The sequence below is a fragment of the Podarcis melisellensis genome (genome assembly GCF_964234715.1).
Source record: "Podarcis melisellensis genome assembly, chromosome: 13".
Lineage (NCBI taxonomy): Eukaryota > Metazoa > Chordata > Lepidosauria > Squamata > Lacertidae > Podarcis > Podarcis melisellensis.
The window spans coordinates 17,682,984-17,699,789 of record NC_138545.1 but is presented as its reverse complement, the minus strand read 5'-3'; the positions used below and the strand labels follow the sequence as shown (position 1 = coordinate 17,699,789).

General features: G+C 49.5%; 3 protein-coding genes across 4 annotated transcripts in view; 1 reads left to right on the top strand and 2 right to left on the bottom strand.

Annotated features, from left to right (window-relative positions):
- Positions 1 to 1,864: 1,864 nt before the first annotated feature.
- Positions 1,865 to 6,938, bottom strand: SLX1A (SLX1 homolog A, structure-specific endonuclease subunit). Its single transcript, XM_081885365.1, has 7 exons — positions 6,419 to 6,938; positions 6,146 to 6,342; positions 5,635 to 5,686; positions 5,188 to 5,508; positions 3,296 to 3,429; positions 3,066 to 3,153; positions 1,865 to 2,167 (listed from the first exon to the last, which is right to left on the bottom strand). Exons 2-7 carry the CDS (start codon positions 6,316 to 6,318, stop codon positions 2,138 to 2,140), a joined length of 798 nt encoding a protein of 265 aa, XP_081741491.1. The 5' UTR covers positions 6,319 to 6,342; positions 6,419 to 6,938; the 3' UTR covers positions 1,865 to 2,137.
- A 648-nt stretch (positions 6,939 to 7,586) lies between these two features.
- BOLA2B (bolA family member 2B) lies at positions 7,587 to 10,379 on the top strand. The gene is made up of 3 exons (XM_081885374.1): positions 7,587 to 7,742; positions 8,476 to 8,573; positions 10,087 to 10,379. The coding sequence occupies exons 1-3, from the start codon at positions 7,668 to 7,670 to the stop codon at positions 10,187 to 10,189; spliced, it is 276 nt and encodes a 91-aa protein (XP_081741500.1). The 5' UTR covers positions 7,587 to 7,667; the 3' UTR covers positions 10,190 to 10,379.
- Positions 10,380 to 11,544: 1,165 nt separating this feature from the next.
- CORO1A (coronin 1A) overlaps positions 11,545 to 16,806 on the bottom strand; it is a 79,250-nt gene continuing 73,988 nt past the window's right edge. For both annotated transcript variants that reach the window (XM_081885348.1, XM_081885347.1), the window contains exons 7-11: positions 14,509 to 14,613; positions 14,059 to 14,204; positions 13,457 to 13,514; positions 12,468 to 12,683; positions 11,545 to 12,310 (exon numbers count right to left, since the gene is read on the bottom strand). In XM_081885348.1, the coding sequence (XP_081741474.1) occupies positions 12,206 to 12,310; positions 12,468 to 12,683; positions 13,457 to 13,514; positions 14,059 to 14,204; positions 14,509 to 14,613 (630 nt within the window). In that variant the 3' untranslated portion in view covers positions 11,545 to 12,205. The remainder of the gene's footprint in view (positions 12,311 to 12,467; positions 12,684 to 13,456; positions 13,515 to 14,058; positions 14,205 to 14,508; positions 14,614 to 16,806) is intronic.

Here is a 16,806-nt window from a genome sequence, read left to right as displayed (position 1 = left end):
GGCAAAATATGCTCCAGGAGCAGAGGAGCGTGCTGGACTCGCAAAAGTGATGCCTGCGAGGGAGCCCGGGGGGAAATAGGGTACAGCCTAATTCGTGTATAAACTCCGGGCCTTGAGCTGGAAATAGGATTGCCAACTGAACAAGGAAAGCACTGGCCAACTGTGCTCTTGTGCCTTTATTCATGGCATAAAATCAACCAGTTTCTCAGCATGGGGATAACACTACCAGTTGTGAATATCTACACATCCTGCTGCTGTTAAAGGCTTACAAGTGCAGCGGCTGGTTGGAAATTTGGCAGCCCAGGTTGGAAAGGGAGGGCTGGATGGGGAAATAGGAAACGTCCCAGCCTCCCATTCTGGGCAATGGCTCTTGTTGCTGAACGCTTTACAGGGTCCTGCTGCGATTCCTTGGCACGGCTTACTACTTATGCAGGAAAGTGATTGTGCCCCGTACAGGTTGAGCAATGCACGGTCTAACTGACTTGGCTGTCGGTGGTGTATTTTAACTTTTAACTCTCTAGAAATGGAAAATCAACAGCGCTTCTGTTTATTTAATAATTTATTCTCCAGTTTCCCAAAATGTGGTACAAAAACCACTTACAAAAAAAAATTCAAACATTAAAAAAACCAAGACGTCGGTTCTAATAAAACCTGGCAACAGTTGCTGTTGTTCCCTAAGCAGGATGCCTCTTGCTATTCAAGGCTCTCATAGTCCTGTTCTATCTATAGTTGTGATTCCTAAAAGAGCAGATCAGAAGCACACGGATTATTTTTTTTAACATGTTGTTTATGGCAGGGGAGAAACTGAGCTTTCCTAAGTGCACTCTTGGATCTTTTGTTTTAAAAAAGCACAAAATAGACGCAAGCTTAAGCATTTGCAGATCTGTTCACATAGTCATTATGGGTAATTAAGGGTTTTTAAGTTTGTTGGGCTCATTTATATATGCTCTTGGTTCCCCATATGGGCTTTATTTTAGCCTCTTTAAGATCTAGAACTCTGATTATGCTGGGAGAAGATCACATTTTAATGGAGGACCTCCTTGTTCTGAAAACACAAAGCTCATGACTTAGCGAGGATATGCAAATGCGTAGATGTCCAGACCAAAGCCACAGCTCTCCTCCCTGGTCATGCCAACTGCTGGGGCCAAGCCCTGGTTTGGCTTAGCATTAACAAGTGAACTGGGCCTCTATAAAGCAGCTTTCAAGAATTAGTAAATGTACCCTCGACATACTTTAACAGTGAGAAGTCTCTGGCTGAACTTTCATTTCATTCACTTAGTGGCTTTAGGCGTGCCACCATTCACTGAGTCCTCTCCTATGCAATATAGGGATAATACCAGCCTAAGGGGAGGAATTGTAAGTGCTTTAAACAGAAGAAGAAATTCAAGCAAATATGAAGTACAACTATTTCCTTAAGAACCTGCTGTATTTTACGAATGGTCAAGAAACATGCCATTTCCTTGTTCTGTATGAGCAGCCAGTGCAATAGGCATGATATAAAATTGTCCTAATTTTGGCCACATTCCAGGGCAGTAGTTGTGAGCCACCCAGCATAGTCAAAGGGCAGCCAGCATGGCCAAAGGGCAGAGATGATGGGAGCTGTATCCAGCAACACGTGAAAGGCCACAGGTTCACTACTCTTCTTCGGGTGCTTTTTCTTGCTCTTCTGGCCCCAATTTGCTCTGCCCTGGCCTTTTAGTGTTTTGAATGCCAGTGGCAGAATTCCCACCATTGTCCCAGTGCACTGAAACATCCACCCTCTGTGGTTCCCAACCAGAAAATCCTGCAGGACGGGAGCTTTCCATTCATCTTGCAAGTCTTGAGTTCTCCCACCCCTGCTTTTCTTATTTCATAGACATCCTGCTGAATCCTTCAGTCCTTTTATTTAATCATTTCACTTAAGAGAATTAATTATTTCACTTGTCAGTTGCATGATTCTGGGGCTGGAAGCTTAAAAGAGCCCACATCCAGCCGGGGAAGAAGCAAACACAGGAGCTGACCCAGGGAAGAGGAAGAGGGCATGCTGGGATTTTCAGAAGGGTCACACAAAGTGCCAGAATTCCTGGGCTCTCTTCCGCTGCCCTAAGGACGAAAGGTCAGCCATGGACAGCTTTTGCAAAAGCACAGGACTCCTCCTTCACAGCTGCAGCTCATTAGTCCAATGCTCCTGCAGCAGAAAAAGAAGGAAATGGATTAACGTGCAAGGAACAACATAGCGGAGTGGAGCAGGTGGGGCTTATGCCAGAGGTGATGTGGACAAATAAAGGAGGTAGAATTTAAGCAGCATAGGCAGGAGATTAACTTGATTGGAAGGAAAGGGAGCTGGTTGGAGGAGAAAGGCTTATACGGGAGAGGGATGGGCTTCTACATCTATCTTAGGGTTTCCATACAGCTGGAATTTCCTAGACATAACCGGTATACTGCAGTCGGAAGCAGTATCTGAGGGGAAATCGCTAAAATGCCTGGTAAAATCTGGACATATGACGACCCACGTCAGCAGTGTCGTTCTTGGAGATTTTCCTTAAAAATAGCGGACATTTTAAAATGTCCAGATTTTTAACTGTTTGAAATATGGCAACCCTAATCTATCTGCTTAAACACAATATACCGTATTTTTCGCCCCATAGGACGCACCTAGTTTTTTTTGGGGGGGGGATTATTTCTCCCCCAGGCGCGGGGCGAGCGCGGGGGAAGCCTGAGCTTCCCCGACCCCAGTCCCCAGAACAGGCTGCTGCCTGCAAGCCTTGCGAGCCCAGCGCGCAAGGCTTGCGGACATCTGCCCGAAGCACGGGACGGGCTCCGCAGCTCGCCCCGTGCTTCGGGCTGCAGGCTGCTGCCCCAAGCCTTGCGGATAGCTTCCTGAAGCCTGGAGAGCGAGAGGGGTCAGTGCGCACCGACGCCTCTCGCTCTCCAGGCTTCAGCGAAAGCCTGTATTCGCCCCATAGGACGCACACACATTTCCCCTTCATTTTTGGAGGGGGAAAAGTGCGTCCTATAGGGCGAAAAATACGGTAGTTTCCAGCACAAACTAGTCAAATATAGAAATAGCGTCTAGAGGCCTTTACCTGGGAGGAGGTGGGATCAGCTTCTAGGTTGCCGTAACAGCCTTTATGGTGACGAACCAGGTCCCCCCAGAGCACAAGATTCTTGCAGCTGGGGGAAAGGGGGAGAAAGCAGGATTTTCTCAGTGTGGTAGCTGGAGCAGGATGAGGCAGGCTCAGGGCCAGCATTTCAAATTCTGTCAACCTGCTCCAACCTCTTTTAATTCTGCCAGTGGGCAGGAGGAGTTGCTTACCCCGGGCACTGCCCTTCGATTGGCAGGAAGTGAAGCGGCTCTTTCTCTAGGAAAGCCCGAGACAAACAAGTCATATGAGCAGCCATGGTGCAGCCAGGGTGGAAGCAGTGCAAGGGGATGTCATTGTCACCATCCTGCAGGGGGAAAAAGAAATCCAAAACACAGTCCTCAACTCCTTCTAGCTTAATCCCTACTCCAATAACAGACACAGGAGGAAACAGCACCAATTCCTCTCTCATAAAGGCGCACAGCAATGGCTGTGTTTCCCCCCTACTGTCAGAGGCAGGGTGCCTCTGGGTATCCCCTGCAGGGAATCACCAGGGAGGAGAGTAGTGCTGCTGCACTCCTGCTTTTCGGCTTCCTAGAGGCATCTAGTTGGCCACTGTTAGAACAGGACTGGACTGCATAGACCTTCAGCTTGATCTAGTAGGGCTTTTGCATTCTCCAACAGCCTGTGTGTCCTGACTTCCAAGTTCCTATTCCCCCGAATTCAAATCTCCCCCAGATTATTTCAAAAATCTGGCAATGGACACTCATTCCATAGATCTCACCTCTCAAACCATCCAGGAATCCCGGCTTCCAGCCCTCCTTCCCTGCCCCACTCACTCCAATCCATTCTCCTGCTAAAGGAGAGGCGGGGAACCTTTTTGGCCCTGATCTTTCTCTGTCCACCCCTACCCCTGCGGCCCAACTTTGACAGGTGTCAGGAGATGGAGTCAGGGGCAGGCCAGCAATAGAACATCTGGTGTCAATGAAGTTAACTCTTTATTCAAAAAAACCCAAACAATGCAGGGCTAGTGATCACAGCAACTCTTCCCAGTAAGTCTTGCCTCAAGGAGGCAATTGTGAGGACTGAAGGTTCCTGCCTCCCCATCACTCTCTAAGGCTTTGACCGCAGATCCTTCCCCAGGAACCTGAGGCTCCTTGGTCTTGTCTCTCTTTGCTCCACCCTCTTCATTCCTCTCCATGTTCTGGGAGGCCAGAAGAAAGTGGGAGACTCCCTGGCTTCTTCAGCAGCCTCCCCCCCACTCCCCTCTGCTTCTGCGTCCGGACTGCTCTCTGCCACAGCCTCTTCCTGCTCACCAAGCCTTGTTCTCTCTTCAGCTTCTGACATCTCCCGGTCTGCTCCCTCTTACCACTCACAGTCATCGCATCACCACTCCCCGGGCTCTGAGCCTTCTTCCCTTCCCCAGCCCACAAACTTGACATGAGCCAACAGTGTGACGCGACAGCTAAAAAAGCCAATGCAATTCTGGGCTGCATCAATAGGAGTATAGCATCTAGATCAAGGGAAGCAATGGTGCCACTGTATTCTGCTCTGGTCAGACCTCACCTGGAGCACCACAGTTCAAGAAGGACACTGACAAACTGGAACGTGTCCAGAGGAGGGCAACCAAAATGGTCAGAGGCCTGGAAACGATGCCTTATGAGGAACAGCTAAGGGAGCTGGGCATGTTTAGCCTGGAGAAGAGGAGGTTAAGGGGTGACATGATAGCCATGTTCAAATATATACAAGGATGTCACATAGAGGAGGGAGAAAGGTTGTTTTCTGCTGCTCCAGAGAAGCGGACACGGAGCAATGGATCCAAACTACAAGAAAGAAGATTCCACCTAAACATTAGGAAGAACTTCCTGACAGTAAGAGGTGTTTGACAGTGGAATTTGCTGCCAAGGAGTGTGGTGGAGTCTCCTTCCTTGGAGGTCTTTAAGCAGAGGCTTGACAACCATATGTCAGGAGTGCTCTGATGGTGTTTCCTGCTTGGCAGGGGGTTGGACTCGATGGCCCTTGTGGTCTCTTCCAACTCTATGATTCTATAATGCCACTCCTCTGCATCCAGCCAGTCTATGAAGACAGGTGGGTAGGATACCAAATATGCTAGACCCAGCATTACCTGGAATTTTTTCAGACAGATGCTGCAGCGTTTTGGAGTAGCCACATTGACCTCTGAAGGTTTCACCCCCTTGGTCTTGACAGCTCGGACCTGCCCAAAAGCCACCGGCATGTGTAGCGGAGGTTCCAAGCCTGCAGGGAAGTCCCTGCAATATTCCTGCTTGAGCCAGCGAATGGTGAGGGGCAGACGGCACCAAGGAGCAGTTTGGAGCATGTGGGCTAAGACACGCAGGTGGAAGTCAAACTGGCGCTCCCGCGAAGTGCGGCGGGTCACATGAGTGAGGCGGCGGGAGGAGTGCGGATGCTGCCAAGCCCACTCAAACTGTGTGGAAGAGAGAGGAAATCAAAGGAGATTGCTTAGGTTTGTGGGGGGCTAGCAGTTGTGGGGAAAGGAACCCGACTGCTCAAAAGGAAAAGGAAGGTGAGCGGAAATTGAGAAGGGCCTTACCCGCAGAGCAGCCACATCAGAAGGGAAACCGTGGATGATCAGCACCATGTCCCTGCAAGGAAAAGGAAGGATAATTCAATTTCCCAGTATGCACTAAGTCTAGTTCCCAGTATGCACTGAAGTCTTCTCAGAATGGTTGGCCTAGAAAATGGACATACCGAGATGGAAGACATAGACAGAAAAGGGAAATTTGAATGTCAAAGCTCAGTAGTAGAATACGTGCTTTACAGGCAGAAAATCCCAAGTTCAATTTCTGATATGTCGAGTTAAGGCTGGCCTGGGAAAGCCCCCCTCCGTCCACCAAGTATAAAACCCTGGAAAGGTGCGGCCAGTCAGTGGTCGACAACTACTGAGCTGAATAGGCCAAAGGTCTGACTTGGAATAACCATAGCTGTCAACTTTTCCCTGTTTTTAAGGGACATTCCCTTATTCTGAATAGGATTCATCACAAGAAAAGGAAAAAGTTGACAGCTATGGGAATAACGCAGCTTCCTTGGCTGTTATGCATTACCAAGGACCACGGCCGCTCGTCTTCCAAGCCCCACCGCGTCGCTTCCCGCCATTGTGCTGATTGATGCGTCGCTCAGGATTGACAGTGAAGCCGACGTAGACTCGGCCATGGTAACGAGGGTTGGTGCAGTACAGAAGGTAGACCCCAAAGAAATTGCACACTTCCACCACCATGGCAACCGGCACGTCCAAGGAGACCTACAAGGAAGGAGAAAGCAAGTGTTAGGCGAAGAGTCCCGCACTCTTCTAGCGGTACCTGTTGTTTCTCTCTCACCTCTGCTCTTCCTTTGCTCCGACGCCTTCCCGTTTTCCACACCGCTCAGTATAGGGCTGCCGCCTCTTCTCCTGGCAGGGCTCCTTTTCAAGAGATGCGTGCAGGGCAGAAATCCAGCATCACTGCCTCTCCATGGAGGGGAGTCTTGGACATGTTGGGCTGCTGCTTGTCAACAGAGTTCTTGGAGGAAGAACGGCCCAGCGAGGGTTCTTTATTGCCATAGAGGGGAGAGCTGCACCTATTGAACCTCTGCCTGCCATGCAGCACTACCGGAATATAGTTCTTGCTTTAGCATTTCCCATCATGCCCTGCGCCTTTCAAACAGAGGCCCCTCCCTTTCCCATCATGCTCCGCCTGAGCCTATCCGCAGTTTCCCATCATGCCCCGCACCCCACTTTACTGTCCCCATCTCGGTCTGCTTGCTACCGGTCAACCTTCCACCTTAGCTCCGGCTAACCGTTTCTTTTGAGTTCGGCCTCGTTTGCATTCTATTGGCTGCGGGGAAGATATGCCCCGCCCACGTGGGTAACCTCCCGCGAGAGGAGCGGGTGACGTCACGGGGTATGCAGGGAGCATAGACATATTAAGAAAACCTTAAAGAGGTCTAATCGGAACTAGTGTCGAAGAGTAGCAGAGAACATTTTTTTAAAGTACCTAAAAGCGCTTTTTCGTAACGTAGTTTTTCTTCATTTTCATCTTTAAGCTGTTTAACAGGGTTGCGCTGAGAAATATCTTTGTTTACATTTGAGAATATGGCTTGCAACAATTACAAAAAAATAAACACTCAGATAAACGTTTCTGAATATTTTAACGTGGCGGTGTCAAACATGGAGGCGCTTTTATATGTCTCTAGTTCATTCCTCTGCACAGAAGTAAGCCCCAATTAGTTCAATGCGTCTGAGTCACAGGCGTAGGATTGCAGCCTAAGCTTGCGATAGCCTCAGGGTGATGTCACTCTATTCCTTATTTCTTCTCGTTAGTAAAGTGATAATAATATCGATATATACTTTGCATTCAAATTTAGAAGAGAAAGTTAATTCAATTTCTCCCCAAAAGACTGCGGCGGTGGGGCAGCTCTAATTTTTTCTTTCTCTACGGTAAGATAAATTACGCGGAAGTAATGCAGGCACGCACGACTTTAGGTCGACGTGATTGGTTAGAGGAGACCAGGGGCGGATGTGACGTATGCCATAGGCGGAAGTGGGGCGTGTGGGGGTTCTCTTTCATCTCGGGCGCTTCCCTGGGCAGGATGGAGGCGTCTGGCGCTCTCAGCGTGGAGGCCTTGCGGGAGCGGCTGCTCCAGGGGCTCGAGGCCGAGCATGTGGTAAGCGGGGCAGGGACCCCCAGGGACCTTTGACCCTCCCCTCTTTCTCTGAAAAAGAAGCCGCCGCTTCCTTTGTTGGAAGAGCCATTCTGTCTCCTTTCCCTGCGGGGCTCCTGGACGCTCTTTATTCTCTCCCAGCGCCAGCCTGGTCCGGGTTTGCTCGGAAGGAAGGGCTGCTGTGTGTAGTGAGCTTACTCCGAGGAAAGTGTGCACGGAAATATAGCCTCACACTAGTTAGGTGTTCAGCTGCAAATCTTGGCAATTAAAATATTGGGATCTCAACTGAGGAGTGCAAGGAAAGAGATAAGTAATGCATCTGATAGATATAAAGTGAGATCAAACCAGAATGACTATCACCTATATTCTAGGACCCGTGGGGCATCTTTTAGCATTGTCATAAGCGTGTCTGCTATTCCTAAATGTTTTCCACTGAGCTTGCTGGGCTTTGCTTTCTATAACTCTACCTAGGATTGCAGCCTTGACCAGCTTTGGGTGGTTCTGTAGTAGGATTAAGAGAAGTGGGTGTACCCTTCTTAGTAGGGAGTGGACTGTCCCTGTTGTACGCCTTGGTACGCATTATGCACACACCTTGGTACTTGGCTTGGCTTGCTTTGTATTTTCACGACACGCAGGTACCTTACCCTGAAATGAATTTGCAAGGGGAGGGCTGGCCTGCGTTGACTCCTCTTCTAAACTCTGTATAATCAACCTTTTCCTCATCCCATTACACCAGGAGGTGGAAGACACAACCCCTGGACGCTGTGCCACAAGCTTCAAAGTCCTGGTAGTTTCCCCACGATTCCGAGGAAAAGCCCTGTTGCAGCGGCATCGGTAAGTAGGGAGAGGATGAGTTAGCATAGCTAGGGGGACTCTCTTCTCCTCTCACTGGTTGGCAGTGTCTCTATAAAGACTCAGATTCCTGAATCAAAAGACTCCCAAATAAAGTATTCCTTGTATCTCTCACCCGCTCTTGTCAGTGCTACAGCTTCATGTGCTGTTCCTTACCCAGCAACCTCTCCCTTCCATGATTGTTTCATTCTTGCATTTATTTACATTTCTATACTACCATTGCTACAGGGACCTCAAGGTGGATCACATGCCCCCTGCCTGATTTTACCTTCACAACAACCATGTGAAGGAGGGTTAGGCTGAGAGTGACTGGCCCAAGGTCATTCTGTGAGCTTCATGGCACAGCAGATGTTTGAATCTGGGTCTTATCCTAGTCCAGTGATGGACAAACTTGGCTGTTGTTGGACTACAACTCCCATCATCCCTAGCTAACAGAACTAGTGGTCAGGGATGATGGGAATTGTAGTCCCAAAACAACTGGAGGGCCAGGTTTGGCCATCACTGTCCTAGTCCAACACTCTTAGCTCTTACACCGGGCTCATTACACCCTTGCCTACATCACTTAACACACTGCACTTTAACAAAATTCCATTGCGTTCACAGTGAATTGTGTATATCTCAAAAACACACTCACTAACATTTTCCATATCCTTGGAATTTATTAAATTGATGTTCTGATTTTTCATTAATGTGATCAAAGTGGCTAAATCAAAGCTGCCTAAGGTTTAATTACGTTAAACCAAATAGCACTTTATAAATATGCAAGACTCGGGAAATGTTTTACAAACTTTGTCCATAAAAACATGGTCAGTGATTATTTTCTGGAAAACTTGGAATCAATAAAATTCCTTAAACTAAATATGCATGTCATGTTAGGCTTACATGCGGTATAATTGTCTCTTCCAAAAGCACTTAAACTTAAATGATTGTATTATTGATTCCCCCCCCCCCCAGTGTTGCTTGAATGTTTTATTCAAACAGACTGAAAGCTTTACTTGTAAATTTTATTTATTGGAGTACTTGTAAATGTTCAGACAAACAATTCAATAGCATAGACTTCCCTTACATTGTTTAAATTTTAGGGGTGGGGGAAATGAAGGCACTGAAAACTAACATACTAACAGCCCAAAGTGCTGCGTATTAGATACAGATGTTTCATTGTATAGTGGTATGAAAAAGTTAATTACGACTTTGAAGCCAACCAATTTGACTGGTATTGTACGGATTCCCCACGTTACTAATCACATCTGCAGCCATTCATTTTTGGAAACGTCAAAAATTTTCACAGAGAAGAGTGGTGAAACAGTTTCCGCACCACACCATTGACTTCTTGAATTAATCGGTTTGACTGTGTGCGTTAGAAGTTGTTGCTGGTAGCTAAAAATGGCCAGAGTGGTATTTTTAAAACTTACATTACTGACTAAGATGCAGTCTAAAAGCAAGAATGCCCTTGGCTTTTTTGCCCATTTCCATCTCCTCTCCCCACTTTCCCTAGGCTGGTCAATGAAGTCTTAGTGGAGGAGTTGAAGCACATTCACGCCTTTGAGCAGAGAACGCTAACGCCAGAGCAGTGGGCGAAAGAACAAGAAGCTAAGTGAGAGAGGAGCTCCTCTGCCCTGGGAAAGAAGGCGACGGCGGCAGCCCAGAGACCAAAACAAACCCCCAAGGGAATGGGAGAGGCAGCTGTGGAGCAAACATATGCAGGCGTGGGACCCACCCAGGTCTGTCCAGTGGGAAGACTAGGAGGACTTGGAAGAGCATGTAGCAGAAAATAAAATGTAAAACCAGTTTCCTTGTGTGTTATAGTAATCATTCCTACCTGTTGGACTCTGCTCTGAGCATCTCTGAAGCCAAATTCTCTAAACAAGGATAGGGAACCTGTGACCCTCCAGGTGTTGCTGGATTACAGATCCCATCATCCCTGGCCATTGGACATTCTGGCAGGAGCTGATGGGAGTTGGAGTTCAGCAACATGGAAGCTCATAGGTTTTTCCACTCCCTCTTTGACAATACCTTCCTATCCTGCGTATTTCAGATTTGGGGGGGGGGCAAAGGGAATGGGGCACTAAGTAATTTTTTCCCTTTACCTATAGGTGAAAAGGTTCCAGCTACATTTTTTAGTACGTGTGCAAACTAACACTTTGTTTTTGTTGGTAGGAATTCATTGCTTGATCTCTTCTCATTCTCTCCCACCCCCCTGCCATTGATTGTTAAGAGAAGTCTTGGCCCTTAAAGAAGCGGTAAATGAGGTGGGATTGTTCTTGCAAATATAGAGTCAGATTTTAAAGTCCCAAGAGATAGAAGGGACCTCAAGGGTCATCTAGTCCAACAACCTGCAATGCAGGAATCTTTTGCTCAACGTGGGGCTCAAACTCACAACCCTGAGATTAAGAGTCTCATGCTCTACTGACTGAGCTAGGGAGACAGAGAGAGGAGGGCAGCCAGCTGTAAAACAGTGGTTCCCAAACTTTCCCGACCACTTGAAAATTGCTGCGGCTCTTGGTGGACCACTTAACGAAATCTCCACCTGTTGTAGCAATTGTAATGTGTTGTGCTAGGGACTGCAGTTTGGGAAACCCCCTCTTATGCTGCCCTCTAGTGGTTAAACAGAACAACTGTAGAATTACGGCTTGGTGTGACTGGCTACTGTACGTACTCCTATGACAAAAAATGGGAATAGTAGGGTTTTGATTGTGTTTGCTGTCCTCTGGGTGCTTAAAAGATGAGCTTGTATTATCTGATTGCATTCTGGACTGAGGGAACGGGGAGGTCTGGCCACTTGGTATTATTAATTTCTAGCTCACCTTTCTGGAGGAGGTCTCTGTGATGTTTAAGAAGAGGTTAAAAATAAGTACTAGGCAAACCCCACTAGTACTGCCACACAATATAAGAAAACTTGGTTGATCGTCGTGAGTTTTGACTAATATTCATATAAACTTGCATATGACAATACTTCTAAAGAAACAAGCGTACTTTATTAGGTAATGCACACTTGCGGTTGTTGCAGCATACATCTTAAAAAGATATTTCCCTTCTCACACGTAGGAGGGGAATGTGTCTTCTAAGAGCCCTTGCTACCTGCTTTTTAAAAAGAAGTACTTACTCGCCCCACCCTCTGCAAGTTGCTGGCCGATAGAAATGTACCCCGGCCTAGTTAACCAAAATGTTCAACTGATTGTCAGTGAAACATTGCAGCCCTGGTTAAAACGTGAGACAAAACCACTGCAGGAAGATGGTCCTACAGCACTTCTACAAAAATCCTGAAGGTGGGTAAAGTTTTCTCAGAGGAGGCAGCAACATGGAGGCGGTGCCATGCATCTAAACTGGGAGCTGGGAGGCAATGCGGAGAAGGACGCCAGCAGGTTGTGGGCCAGAGAGGCGACTGGCGTGCAAGAACTTGGCAAGAGGGTGGAACCTGGCTAGCCAAAAGCAAAGCCCGTTTGGAGCTGGCAGGCTGACTTTCTGCCCTGAGTTTGGGGGTGGGTGGTGCTTAATAATGCCCTGAGGATCCACCCATTTAAAAAACTGAAGGGTTTAAAAGAGACCAATGAAACAAAGTCCAGTATGACCGATGGAGAACAGCTATTGGTTGGGTGGCAGTGGAAGGGCAGGTGCTATTTCTTCACAATCTGCTCCAGCTCTGAGATGCGCCGTTCCTGTTCTGAGACAGTGGCTTGAAGCCGCTTCAGGTCCTCCGAGAGCTGCTCCAGAGCTGGACTCTGTGGGAAAACACAAGGCAAGCTTCAGTTCTGACCCACAGCAACCGGTTCTTCCAGCTCTCACTGTCCCTTATTCTGATGACCCTCGGCCCAGACCCACTGGCCCAGTTCTGGTGGGGGCCCATAATCTAGATCTTGGTCTCTCTCCCCTTCTTACCCCTGGCGCTGTCCCTTCGTGGGAATGCTGGCTTCTTTTGGGCCCTTGAAGGAGGGTCTGGTTGACCTTGAACTCTCTGGTCTTCTGGGGTGTGTAGCCGTCCTTGAGGGAGATGAGAATGGGGCTGGCGTTCTTCCCTGACAGCCACTCTTGGGAGGTCAGGGCGGCATCTGGGCCAGCTGTGTCAGGATACAGGTCCTCTTGGAACAAGTCTGACTGCAGAGAAGGCAGAAGAAGAAGAGTTTGGATTTGATATCCCGCTTTATCACTACCCGAAGGAGTCTCAAAGCGGCTAACATTCTCCTTTCGCTTCCTTCCCCACAACAAACACTCTATGAGGTGAGTGGGGCTGAGAGACTTCAGAGAAGTGTGACTGGCCCAAGGTCACCCAGCAGCTGCATGTGGAGGAGCGGAGACACGAACCCGGTTCCCCAGATTACGAGACTACCGCTCCTAACCACTACACCACACTGGCTCTCCAAGACACAGGCTGAACAGAAGGGGCAGATAGATCTAAAAGAGACCTCCCACTCTGTTATTGGGGAAAGAGAGCAGCACTTCATCTCCCTCCGGGGGACTCCTCCTAGGCCTCTCTCTCCACCCTTCTGTCAAGGATTTCCTGAAAAAGTCCCTCCAAACTTCATTTATTTTTATTTATTCCATGGTATTTACATACCGCTTGAAAGAAAAGGAAAAACCCCCAAGTGGTTTATGAAAAGTTGAGAACAACAAATCCAAACTCAAATGTCAAGAGGGTAAAATGGATGCCTCAATTACATAGAACAAGGCTAGAGAATGACTTAGGGGCCACATTCCCTTCTGGGAAGCCTTTGAGGAGCCACATGCTAGAGGTGGGAGGGGCCAGAGACAAAAGTGGGTGGAGCAAGAAATGCAAATTTTGCCTTTAAACAGAAGTTGAGTTTCTGCAAAGACACACTGTGGATCTCCCCATCCTCCACGATTTACAGAACCCGGGAATCTCAGCTTACCTTCCGAGGCACAGTCATTGCAATGGGTTCACATTTCCTCTCGTGGAGCTTGTAAAACCTGGGAGAGGCAAGAAACACTTCTAGTAAGGATAAGCCTTGGAGGGGAGGGAGACGAATGCCCCTAAACGAAAGCCAAAGAATCCTAGATGTTTTGTTTTTGCCTCGATCAGGGAGGCAGGGCGGTGCAGTGGTTAGAGAAGCATTGACCCAACATGGCTTGGCTGATGGGAGTTGTAGTCTTAAACATCTGGAGGGAGGGTGGATTGGTGTTTCAGACCAGGACTAGCAAAATAGGGGTTCAAATCCCCACCCAAGTATGAAGCTTACTGGGCCAGTTACTATTTCTTAGCCCAGGAGTGGATAACCTGTGTCCCTGTGGATGTTGCTGGACTCCAGCTCCCATCAGCCCCAAGCCAGCATGGCCGATGGTCAGGGGTGATGGGGGTTGCAGTCCATCAACAAATAGAAGCCAACGGGGCAGCTAAGTTTACCTGGCAGGTGTGTTGGGAGGATAAAATGAGGCAGGAGGAAAGGGACCGGGAATGCCCTCCTTTGGGTGTGGGGTGGGAAGGGGAAGAAACACAAACGCGTTCACAAAATACCTGGCAATCTCACACTTGCTGACATCCAAGCCTCGCTTGGGCATCCAGCCTCCTCCTCGCTGCGACTCCTTGGAGGTGAACATGGATAAGTAGTGCACAAATGGTGCCTCTCCTGTGAGCTCAAAGTAACGGATGCTGCTGTCTCCCTGCAACAACACAGGTAAATACGAGGGTTTGATTCCAGAGCTTTCCCAACTGTAAACCCCCTCTTCCCTCTCTGTGAGCTGAGATGCCCTTCTAACAATTCCAGTGAAGGATGCGAAATTCTGCCCTCTCTTCAGAAGAAGTTTCTGTTCCCCTCGTCCTCTCTTGAAATGTCGGTTTCAAGCTCTCCCCTGCTCTCTTCCCTCAGATCACCACAACCCCCTCAATTAGCATCACAGAAATTGTGAACAGCTCCTCCGGAGTTCTGCTTCTAAACACCGACAGCCCCGTCCATCCAGAACTCACCTTGCCAGTCAGGTAAACCACGTTGGTGTCTGGATCATAGTAAGGCAGGAGGACTCCGCTGCTTGTGTCCAGTTCCTGGAGGGTTAAAGGCTCCTCAGGTTTCCTCTGCAGAGTAAAAGTGAGATTGCAAGTTAAATTTAAGTGGGTGGGACCAAGAGTCCAAGGAGGAAGAGAAACTAGAAGGCAATACTGCTTATGCAGGAGAAGCATATATTCTCATGTGGTAGGTATCCCCATCGCTGGATGAAGGGGTTCTCGAACCACAAAACATGGGGTTTTATCCAGTAAGGCTCTACTCACTGAGATTAAGGAACGTAAGTTAGCCATGTGTATTAACTTCAGTTCTTGGGAAAAAAGCAATGACAAACCTAGACAGCATCTTAAAAAGCAGAGACATCAGCTCGCCAACAAAGGTCCGTATAGTAAAAGCTATGGCAGTGTTTCCCAACCGGTGTTCCGCGGCACACTAGTGTGCCGCGAGATGTTGCCTGGTGTGCCGCGAGATGTTGCCTGGAGGGAGGCGGGCGAGGGCGTTTGCTTCCCGGAGGACGGAGCGAGGGCGCCCCCTGCTGGGCCGGGGCTCGCTCTCCCCAGAGGGTAAATCTGGATCAAATGGGGCGAGGGGCGGGCAGAATTCTGGGGGCCACTGATGCCCTACAGACCCCCCCCAAGTCCTCCGGGGCGCGCGCTCTGCTGGGCTCTTTTCGGTCGTCGTGCTTGTGGGAAGCTGCCCCTTCCCTGGGCGACGCGCCGCCTCGCGACTCCGGAGTCAGTCCCGCGGGCTCTCGGAGGGACTCGCGAGCGACGGCGCGGCGGCTCCGGGGCGCGCTCAGCCGGGCCGCCGCGCGCCCCCGCGCAGCCCCTGCTGCAGCTGCCCGGCGTGGAGCGCGACGCGGAGCCGGCCGGGCTTGGAGGCGCCCAGGTAGGGCCGAGCCGGGCGGGGGCGGGGAGGTCTCGGTCTGCTGCGGGCGCAGGAGGGCGAGCGGGAGAGGGGGAGCCGTCGGGTCTCCTGGAAGGAAGCGAGGCGGCGGCTGAGGGGGAATCAGCCCCGTCCCCAGCAACATGCGCTCCTCGAAGTGAGGCCACAAGTCGGGGCTCGGACAGGGCCTGGAAGCAGCGGCTCCGGCTCTTGGGAGCGGAGAAGGGGACTTCGAAAGCGGCCTGGAGGAGAAAAGCCCCGATGCAGCGAGAGCGGGGAGCGTGCTGCCTTGTCCAGGCCTCCTCGCTTTGTGCCGTCCGCTGCTGGGAGCAGGACACGGGGCCTCCCCGTTTGCATGCTTTCCCGGGTGATCGGTGAGGGTTAGGGTTAGGGTTAGGGTCCCTCAGTCCCTCGCTTTGCTGCCTCCTCCCCCCCCCCACCCCCCAAAGCTTGGAGGTTCCCCGGCAAGGGGGAGGGTAAAAAATTGAAAGTTACACTTTCGTGCGTCCCTCCCGGCGTGACGCTGCGCGCTGACGTCACGGGGCTGTAATGGTGGTGTGCCTCGATATTTTTTTCATCAAACAAGTGTGCCTTTGCCCAAAAAAGGTTGGGAAACACTGAGCTATGGTTTTCCCAGTAGTGATGTATGGAAGTGAGAGCTGGACCATAAAGAAGGCTGATCACCGAAGAATTGATGCTTTTGAATTATGGTGCTGGAGGAGACTCTTGAGAGTCCCATGGACTGCAAGAAGATCAAACCTCTCCATTCTTAAGGAAATCAGCCCTGAATGCTCACTGGAAGGACAGATCCTGAAGCTGAGACTCCAGTTCTTTGGCCACCTCATGAGAAGAGAAGACTCCCTGGAAAAGACCCTGATGTTGGGAAAGATGGAGGGCACAAGGAGAAGGGGACAACAGAGGACAAGATGGTTGGACAGTGTTCTCGAAGCTACCAGCATGAGTTTGACCAAACTGCGGAAGGCAGTGGAAGACAGGAGTGCCTGGCGTGCTCTCGTCCATGGGGTCATGAAGAGTCGGACACAACTAAACGACTAAAGAACAACAACATTAATTTCAGTCTACACTGAGGAGGACTAGACTGGAGATGACCCCTGGTTGCAGGCTCATAGCACAGTAGCCAAGGGACTCAGGGCTTTTTTCCAGCCAGAACTCAGTTCCAGCACCTCTCAGGTGGGTGCCATTGCCATTATAAGAGAATAAGCAACCATGATGGACTTTTGGAGCTGGTCAACCCGACCGGAAGAATCCGCGAACAGAAAGAGGAGGAGAAGAATGGAAGAAATTTAAGGATTATTTAGTAAAATATTCTAAGATAATATAAGTAGCACTATCTGTGAGAACCAAATTGGCTTAGGAGT

What these genes read in the sequence shown, in the direction of transcription:
- SLX1A (XM_081885365.1), bottom strand. Translation starts at nt 6,318, where the DNA reads ATGGTGGTGGAAGTGTGCAATTTCTTTGGGGTCTACCTTCTGTACTGC. An exon ending in ATCGAAGGGCAGTGCCCGGG is followed by an intron (nt 3,154 to 3,295) that starts GTAAGCAACTCC and finishes CCTTTCCCCCAG; the next exon opens with CTGCAAGAATCTTGTGCTCT. An exon ending in CTGATCCCACCTCCTCCCAG is followed by an intron (nt 2,168 to 3,065) that starts GTAAAGGCCTCT and finishes TTTCTGCTGCAG; the next exon opens with GAGCATTGGACTAATGAGCT.
- BOLA2B (XM_081885374.1), top strand. Translation starts at nt 7,668, where the DNA reads ATGGAGGCGTCTGGCGCTCTCAGCGTGGAGGCCTTGCGGGAGCGGCTG. An exon ending in GGCTCGAGGCCGAGCATGTG is followed by an intron (nt 7,743 to 8,475) that starts GTAAGCGGGGCA and finishes CCATTACACCAG; the next exon opens with GAGGTGGAAGACACAACCCC. An exon ending in GCCCTGTTGCAGCGGCATCG is followed by an intron (nt 8,574 to 10,086) that starts GTAAGTAGGGAG and finishes CACTTTCCCTAG; the next exon opens with GCTGGTCAATGAAGTCTTAG.